Source organism: Rhinopithecus bieti, unplaced genomic scaffold, assembly GCF_001698545.2.
Source record: "Rhinopithecus bieti isolate Rb0 unplaced genomic scaffold, ASM169854v2 scaffold_8674, whole genome shotgun sequence".
Lineage (NCBI taxonomy): Eukaryota > Metazoa > Chordata > Mammalia > Primates > Cercopithecidae > Rhinopithecus > Rhinopithecus bieti.
The window spans coordinates 996,532-1,004,564 of NW_016805883.1; the positions used below are offsets into that span (position 1 = coordinate 996,532).

The window sequence follows — 8,033 nt, forward strand, 5'->3', positions numbered from 1 at the left end:
TGCCAGGTAAGAAGGAAGAAAGCAGACGCTGAACAGGCGGCTCAGCCTTACCCCCACCCACCTTATGCTGCTGGTTGCTTTACTCATCAGGCCCTGAGGAACTTAGGTGAACAGAGGTGGCCCCAGGTGAGTGAAGGTCCCTGGAGGTCCAGGTTCTGGGGCATGGGGTGCAACCAGGCAGATGAGGTACTCTGGTACCAGCGACTTCCAGATTAAGAGCCTTTCCCTCCTGTCTGCTGGGCTGGTTGCTCCTGCTCTTGCCCATTCTGGATCCAGAGGCCTCTCTTCCCCAAGAAATTCCCATTCTAAATGTCCCTGGGCCATCCTTCTTCCTCCTCCAGGTGGTCCCAGACAACCCCTGCTCAAGAACGGCCCCCAAGTCAGCCCCCCAAAACCGGAGAGCAAGAAGCCAGCGGTGCTTCGTGACACAAACATGCATTCGTTTTATTCACAAAACAGCCTGGTTTCCTAAAACAATACAAACAGCATGTTCATCAGCAGGAAGCTGGCCGTGGGCAGGGGGGCCCAGGCCGCAGGGGGCCCCCTGGGCACCCACCCCCACCGGCAGGGGACCACGCAAAGAAGCCCTTTCTTCTGTTGCCATTAGAGAGGCCAGAAAAAAAGGACTTATTTTCTCTAAGAAAAGTAGCCAGGATTGGAAATATCGAGACGGGGCTCCCCAGATCGCAAAGGATAAGCGAACAGAACTTTCATTTTTTTTTTTCCAAAATCATCACTGTTGGGGTAGGGGATCCCAGTCTGGGGACTGTGGGTGCAGCTCAGCCAGCCTGGTGCTTCCTCCCCTTCTGCGAGCTCCCTGCTGGCAGCTCTGCACGCGTGGATGGATACAGAGGGGCTTCTACACGGCGCCATCAACATTCTCTTTATGAACGTGAGTGGATTCTCCAGGCAAACTATGCACTATTTCATGGTCGGAAAGAATCAAAGGAAGTTTAAATGAGGGTGGAGTTAAACTGTGCTAAATTACAGTAGTGCTTATTAGTAACTAGATTTCAAAAGGTTACAGAAAATTTACATTCTCTACACAAAAACTGCATCTCCTGCACAGACAACATCGACATCGACACAGGAAGGAAACTGATTGTCCATTCTTTGCCCAGGAAGTCTCGGTACTTTATAGATTCGTCTTTACCTCTTTTTTGTTGTTGTTCTTCCGAAAAGCAGTTAAAATTTTTTTTCTTTTCTTTTCTTTTATACTAGGGACGTGGAGATGTTAAAACGACAACAAAAAATATATATATAAAAACAGGAATGAAATCTGTGAGAGAATATTTTTGGTTCTAAAGACGGGTGCATCCGTTTGTCTTCGCCCGAATCCCTTGCTGGAGACCACACGAGCAGTGACATTGCACGGAGAGGGCAGCTTTGGGTTCCGCCGCCGTCACTGAAACCACCGGAAGGCGGCTCCTGTCGGAAGCATCACCTTCTGGCGAGGGCAGGAGACAAAAACAAGGAGAGAGTTCAGTCAGGGTCCGGGTAGGCCTGGAGCAAAGACGTTCCCCCGTGGATGGCCTCATGGCGGAGGGACAGGCATGGAGGAAGAGCAGCCACCCCTCGGAGCTCCTGCCACCCCAGCCAGGCAAAAGGAGGAGCTCGACCTGCTGGGCTGCTGGAAGGCCCGGAGGACTCTGAAGCCTCCTGAGCCACTGTGCCCAGGAACCATCCTTTCAGAGAGAAAGACCCTTCCCCTGGCCCAAAGGCAACAGCGCCAGGTGGCTGTGGCATGTTTCCGTAAATGAGCGTGTGAGCACATGCGGCGGGTGTGCATATGGGTATGTGCCTCGTGCTATGCTGAGCTGTGTGGTATGGAGCTGTGGGAGGTGGGTATTTGGGCTATTTCTCAAGCAGCCGTGTCTACGTGTGTGTGCATGTGTGTCTACACTGGACTAAAGTGGGTGCCTTTGTGTGTACATAGGAGAGCAGAAATGGAAGGGCTGGGGCTGGGGCTGGGGCTGGGGCTGGGGCTGGGGTTGGGGAGGGTAACCAGGAAGCCATGGCTGGGATACACCACTGTTGTTTTCCAACCATTCTGGACATTTGCGTCAAGCCCACTTGTAGATGGGCGGGGATAGGGGCAGGGACTGCAGGCTGAAAAGATGCTTTTGTACCCAGGCCTGGCACTCCAGCTAGGTTGCTGCATCCAGGGGCACAGGGACGGGCCCTGCCATAGGGATGCAGAGACAGCAGCATGGGAACCCCTTGCCTTCTCCAAGCCAATCCCACAGTGGCTAGGTTCTTGACCATTCTGGGCTCATGGTCACCTTCCCTTACCCTGGCCCCAAAAATCTGTCAAGTAGGTGCCCAGACCAAGGGCTCTTCCAGGCCTCAGAGCAGGGCACCCATCACTGGAGCAGCTCTATCCTTGGGTGGCCTGGGGGAAAGATGGCCCTGGAGGGGCAAATGAAGGGCTTAAGGGCACTTAGACGCAGAGTTCTAAGTCATGGACTGGATGCTTTAGGCCATGTCTGAGCATCAGAAACTTAGGACCTGTATGGAAATATCAATACCTGACCCAGAACCCCAGGAGAGGAATCAGAATCCCAGGGCCTGGCTGAGAATGCTAGGTCCTTACCTGGAATTTCAAGCTTGCCTTGCAAATTATGGCCTGATGGAATTCTCAGAATGTGGTTCTGACTTTTGGGGCAGTAAACTGGTGTCTCGAAGCCAGACCCCCAGACCCCAAGGACTGGGGGGGGCATCCCCCAGACACTTGCCCAGGTAGGAAAGGTGGGGTCAGGGGATGGGGGTGGGTTTGGACTGCCAGACAGACACAAGAGCCCACACACCTCCCTCTAAGGCGCCGTTACCTCCAGAGCAGCGGAAGGCTTCTTTTTGAGTTCCTCACATTTTCTGAATTTGCAAATCTGATGGCCAGTCTTTCGGTTCCTACAACTGCTGCACTGCTCGCAGTTGATGCGCCGCCGGCAGGGTGCGCACATGCCGCAGCGTTTCCGCTTCTTCTTGCCGGAGCTGATGGCAGAAGCCAGCTCTCCCTGCATGGGGTACTCGGCCAGGCCCGCCATGTGCAGCGCGCTCTCGGCCAGGAACACACCTGCCGGGGTCATAATGAAGAGGCCTGGGTTGATGGGGAAAGCGCCCAGGTAGGGGAAGTCGGACTGGCCATTGAGGGCTTCGGCACCTGCCACAGCCTCCATGTCAGGCAGGCCAGCACCCGCCTCGCTCATCAGCGGGAGGTGCTCCTGCACCACGCGCTTCAGCATCTCCGTGGACTGCGCAAACTGCTGCAGCGTCAGCTGTCCTTCGGCTGCCAGCTCCGTGGCCCGCTCTGCCTTGCTCAGCAGGCTGGCCACAGCACCACTTTTGTGCTTTGAGGTAGGGTTGCTTTTGTCCACTGCCATGGCCGCTGCCAGGTCATGCCCATTGGCCAACAGGGAGGCAGCGGCTGCAGCTGCAGTGGCCTTGTCAGCAGACTCCCCGCCCATCATGCTGCCACTGCCACTGCCACCACTGCTGCCAAAAGAAGAGTAGTGGGAGAGCGGGCGGGAGCGGCGCAGGCTCTTGTTGAGGGGCTCACTGATGATACCACTCTTGTTCCGACGCTCGGGGGGTGGTGCGTCATCTGCCACTGAGGCTGGTGCAGCGGCAGCCACTGCTGCACTCTTGTCTGCTGCTCCTGCCTTTGGGCCACTGCTGCCACTGCCACCGCTGGCATTAGTGTTGCTGCTGCTACTGCCGCCGGTGTCCTGGGAGCCACCGCCGAGGCCCGACATGGTGGGGCCGAGGCCCAGACCCTGCTGAAGAGGGAGCCTGCCAACTGCCAAGGGTCCACAGACCAGGACCTGGCCCTGCTGCCCACAACAGAGATGCCTGGTGGGCCTCGCTGCTCAGGGCAGGCACATGTTCAGGTGTCCAGGTGGAAATGTCTTCACTCTGTCACAACAAGAGGATACAGGGTCAGGGCAGCAGTGAACACCTCCCTCTTAAACATCGCCACCACCGCCACTATCAACTGTCCTGTCATCCTGACCACCATGAGCTTGACTAGGCATTTATTAAGCATCAGATCCACCCTGGTGAGAAATTTCTTTTTTTTTCTTTTTTTTTTTTTTTTTGAGACGGAGTCTCGCTCTGTCGCCCAGGCTGGAGTGCAGTGGCCGGATCTCAGCTCACTGCAAGCTCCGCCTCCTGGGTTCACGCCATTCTCCTGCCTCAGCCTCCCGAGTAGCTGGGACTACAGGCGCCCGCCAGGTCGCCCGGCTAGCTTTTGTATTTTAGTAGAGACGGGGTTTCACCATGTTAGCCAGGATGGTCTTGATCTCCTGACCTCGTGATCCGCCCGTCTCGGCCTCCCAAAGTGCTGGGATTACAGGCTTGAGCCACCGCGCCCGGCCTGAGAAATTTCTTATTTGTACTATCTCAGTTAAGATCCACAAGAACTCTAGAAGCAGTGGCTGGTAATTCTCTACTTTATAAATGACGGAAACAAGATTTAGGAGAACTACCAGTCTATGAACACACAGACACCAAGTGGCATGGTGGAGGCCTTAGTCCAGGCCTCCGGAGCCCAAATCTGCCCTGCTAGGGTCTAGGAAAACCTGCCGGAAGCAGGCAGTCCTTCTTGTGCTGGGGTGGGAGAGTGTTGGGGATGCTTATTAGCTGGGTGCAGTGGCTCACGCCTGTAATCTCAGCACTTTGGGAGGCAGAGGCAGGCAGATCGCTTGAGCTCAGGAGTTTTGAGGCCACCCTGGACTACATGGTGAAACTCTTATCTCTGCAAAAAATACAAAAGTTAACCAGGTGTGGTGGTACGTGCCTGTAGTACCAGCTACTCAGGAGACTGAGATGGGATGACTGCTTGAGCCCAAGAGGTTGAGGGTGCAATGAGTTATAATCATGCTACTGCATTCCAGCTTGGGTGACAGAGTGAAGCCCTGTCAAAAAAAAAAAAAAAAAAAAAAAAAAAACTACCTCCACATCCTAATCTTCCTTCTCTGTCCGAGGGGAAGAGTGCTTGATGGTACAGATCATACAGTCTGGAAGGCGGCCCCTGAATCCTCATCTGGGGATTCCTAATACAATCAGTTATTTCAAGGCTCTGACATGTCCTGCAGGCAAAGGAACCTGGTTGCCTTTGTGTAACCCAGAGTTTGCTAATGAGTACAGAACACTTATTTCAGGGATCTTCTCCCCTCCTACAGGGCGAGCAGCACAGGGCCAGAGGACAAGCCGTCCCCTGCCACAGTGAGAGGACATGCTTGTGCACACCCTGGCACACGCTTCCTCCTCAACCCCCGAACCACAATCATTATCGTCTCAGACCCCATTCTTGTCTCTACTCAGGCCTCACTGTGGTGCTCTGGCCTCGCTCCCAGATTTGGGGGGGCGGAGGCCTCACAAGGCCTGCAGAGTAGGGCCTGGGTGGAGGCCTCAGTGAGAACCCAGAGAGCCGGGGTGGGCTGTTGCCAGGAGGGGCCTCTGGCTGGGGCAGGCTGGCACTGAGGAGTAGGCATGACCCTCAAGGGAGTGGAACCCAGCAGGAACCTGTCCTCTGGCCACCTCCACGTTTCCGAGGCAGCCCTTCATGGGACAGGGCCTGCTCTGCTCAGGTCTCAAGGCTAAGGCGTCTGAGCTGCCTCCTCAGCTGAAGGAACTGGGCCAGATGGAGCAGGGCGGCGGTTTCCTCATCAGTCCTGGCTCTCCAGCCTCCCTTCCGTCTGCCTGCTGTGGCCTAGCATCCCCCAGGAGAGGGGTGGGAGGACAGGGCCCAGCCCCAGAGCAGCTGGCGGCTCAAGGGGGAGGCGCACATCTGGCGGGCCCCATTGCGCCCTGGGCTTGAGGGCAGCACATACTGGATCTTTGTCCCCAGGCAACCCCACCACCCCCCTAGTCACAGGACTCAAGCCTGTCCCAAGAGAGCATCTAGTCCAACCCTCTGCATTCACAGAGGGGGAAACTGAGGCCCCAAGTGGGGGGGAGGGGGGCTTCCCCAGGACTAAGGAGTGGCCAAAGAGGACTGGGTGTGGGGAAAGGAAAAGCTCTGTCTCTAGGGTGAGAAGAGTAGCTGGCATCAACAGCCAGGTACTCCCTCTCCCTCCCCAGTGGGCACCGGACCACCTAGGGTTCCTTCGTTGCAGAGGGAAATGGGTGGGGAGGAAGAGCTGGGCAAGCTGGCAGATTCCACCAGGACAGAGCCAGGGGGCCCTGGCAGAAAATCCATGCTGGGCTGGGGGGCATCAGAGGTCAGAGCTGAAGCAAGAAGACCATGTGTGTCCAAGGATAGCTGTGTTCCTTCCCACTTAATAAGGGCCAAGACCAGGATGGTCTTTTCAGCCCCTCTCCACAGAGATTGGTGACCCCTACAGGAATCAGTGACCCTGGCTAGGTGCTGGGGACCAGGGTCAGTGAGATCAGAGACAGAAACCATCAAGTCAGCTCATCCAGCTCAACTAAGCACATCTGCCCTGCCCCTGATGACAATGCCGGCAGCCCAGATACTGGGTGAGGGGAGAAGGCATAAGGCAGGTGTCTTGTGGGCTGGCGTGATGGGGAGGAGAGCAGGCTGTGCCCCAGACCCTGTGTGCATCCCCCGCCTCTGCGGCCTGCTGGCTGGTGGCAGAAATCGATAGCTGCATTAACGCTGCTCCTGCTCTGCTCACCCCCTCCCTCCTTCCAGCTCCAGGATCTGGCTCTGTGTGCGGGGCGGGCAGGTCAATTAGAAGTCAGCTCCCTCCAACACAGCTGGCCTGCGCTCTGGGCTGGTGCTCTGGCTGAGTGTCTCGGCTTTTGTCTCTGTCCTGAGTCTCTCCTGGTGGGGACCAAACCTCAAGTTCTGTTCCTCTCTTAGAATTTCTCTGATCTTCCACTATTCTGTCCTTCCTCAGGGCCCACCCACCCCCACCCTCTGAGGTCCTGGGACATGCTGAGCTTGGGACCAGAGGATGTGATATGTCACCAAACAGGTGCTACAGGCAGAACACTATGGTTTTTCAGTCACAGAAGTTGAAGGGAGGTGGGTACACAGGGGGACTGGCTCACAGGGACAACTCTGTTTTCAAATCCAGAGTGGACAGACATGAACATCTGGTCCTCAAGCTTGTTCCAAATCGGCCCTGGTACCTGGCTCATCTTCTCCTTCAGACCTTAAGAAAAACTGATGCCCTGGTCCCAGTGGACCACTGACCAAAAACCCCATTTGCCCTACTCATGGAAGGGGAGCACATAGAGGGGACGTTCTCCCAGGTCCCAGCCTTCTACTCTAGGGCACACAGCCACCCCCTTCCAGGCCAGGAAGGGCCTGGCAGTGCCCAGGCAGCAGGGGAGGAGTCAGGGCTGTGTTGAAGCGGAGCGGGAATGAGCGGGAGGGAAAGCTGGCGGGCAGGCGGGCGGCGGCGGGCGCATCCATCATCGGCCCTGCCAGGAACGCATCCAGCCCCCAAAAAGAAATACTGCGCCTGAGGAGGGACAACAAAGGGCTCCGTTTCATCAGCAATGCGGAGCCAGCGCCCCGCCGCCCCGCCAGCCGCGGTCAGCCCACAAAGGACCCCTTTGTCCATGCAGGAGCCGGCCAGCCGGGCGCTGGGACCAGGGGCTGACGGGCGGGGACAGAGCACGGGGGGCTGAGGGGGGACAAGTTACAGAAAGCTGGGGGGCAGAGGGGCATGTGGGGGCAGAACAGAGACAGGTGGTGGGGACAGAATCTTGAGACAGAGAACTAGAGGGGTGGGTCAGAGAAAAGGAGAGCTCGAGAGGAGGGGGCAGAGGGTCAAGGTTAGTGGAGACAGTGTCATGGGAAGCAGTGTCTGGGACAACAGGGTTCAGAGACCCAGGGACCCAGGACACCTTGTCTAGGCTCAGGGACCTAAGGGTCTAAAAGACAAGTAAACAGCCCTGAGGAGGGAGTCCCAGAAGGCAGCTGGGCATGCCCATAGGAGAGGGAGGCAGAGGGAAGGGTAGAGGAGAAGTGGCGAGGACACCAGATCAGACCCACTGTGTAGCCCAAGGCCTAAGAAGAGGAGGTGGGGAGGAGATGGGGAGGAGGGTGGGGAGAAGGA

General features: G+C 56.7%; 1 protein-coding gene across 3 annotated transcripts in view; it reads right to left on the minus strand.

The window, feature by feature from the left end:
• Positions 1–416: 416 nt before the first annotated feature.
• The window catches only part of CXXC5 (CXXC finger protein 5), a 36,705-nt gene continuing 29,088 nt past the window's right edge, over positions 417–8,033 (minus strand). For all 3 annotated transcript variants that reach the window (XM_017873921.1, XM_017873922.1, XM_017873923.1), the window contains exons 2-3: positions 2,829–3,912; positions 417–1,447 (exon numbers count right to left, since the gene is read on the minus strand). In XM_017873921.1, the coding sequence (XP_017729410.1) occupies positions 1,403–1,447; positions 2,829–3,752 (969 nt within the window). In that variant the 5' untranslated portion in view covers positions 3,753–3,912 and the 3' untranslated portion in view covers positions 417–1,402. The remainder of the gene's footprint in view (positions 1,448–2,828; positions 3,913–8,033) is intronic.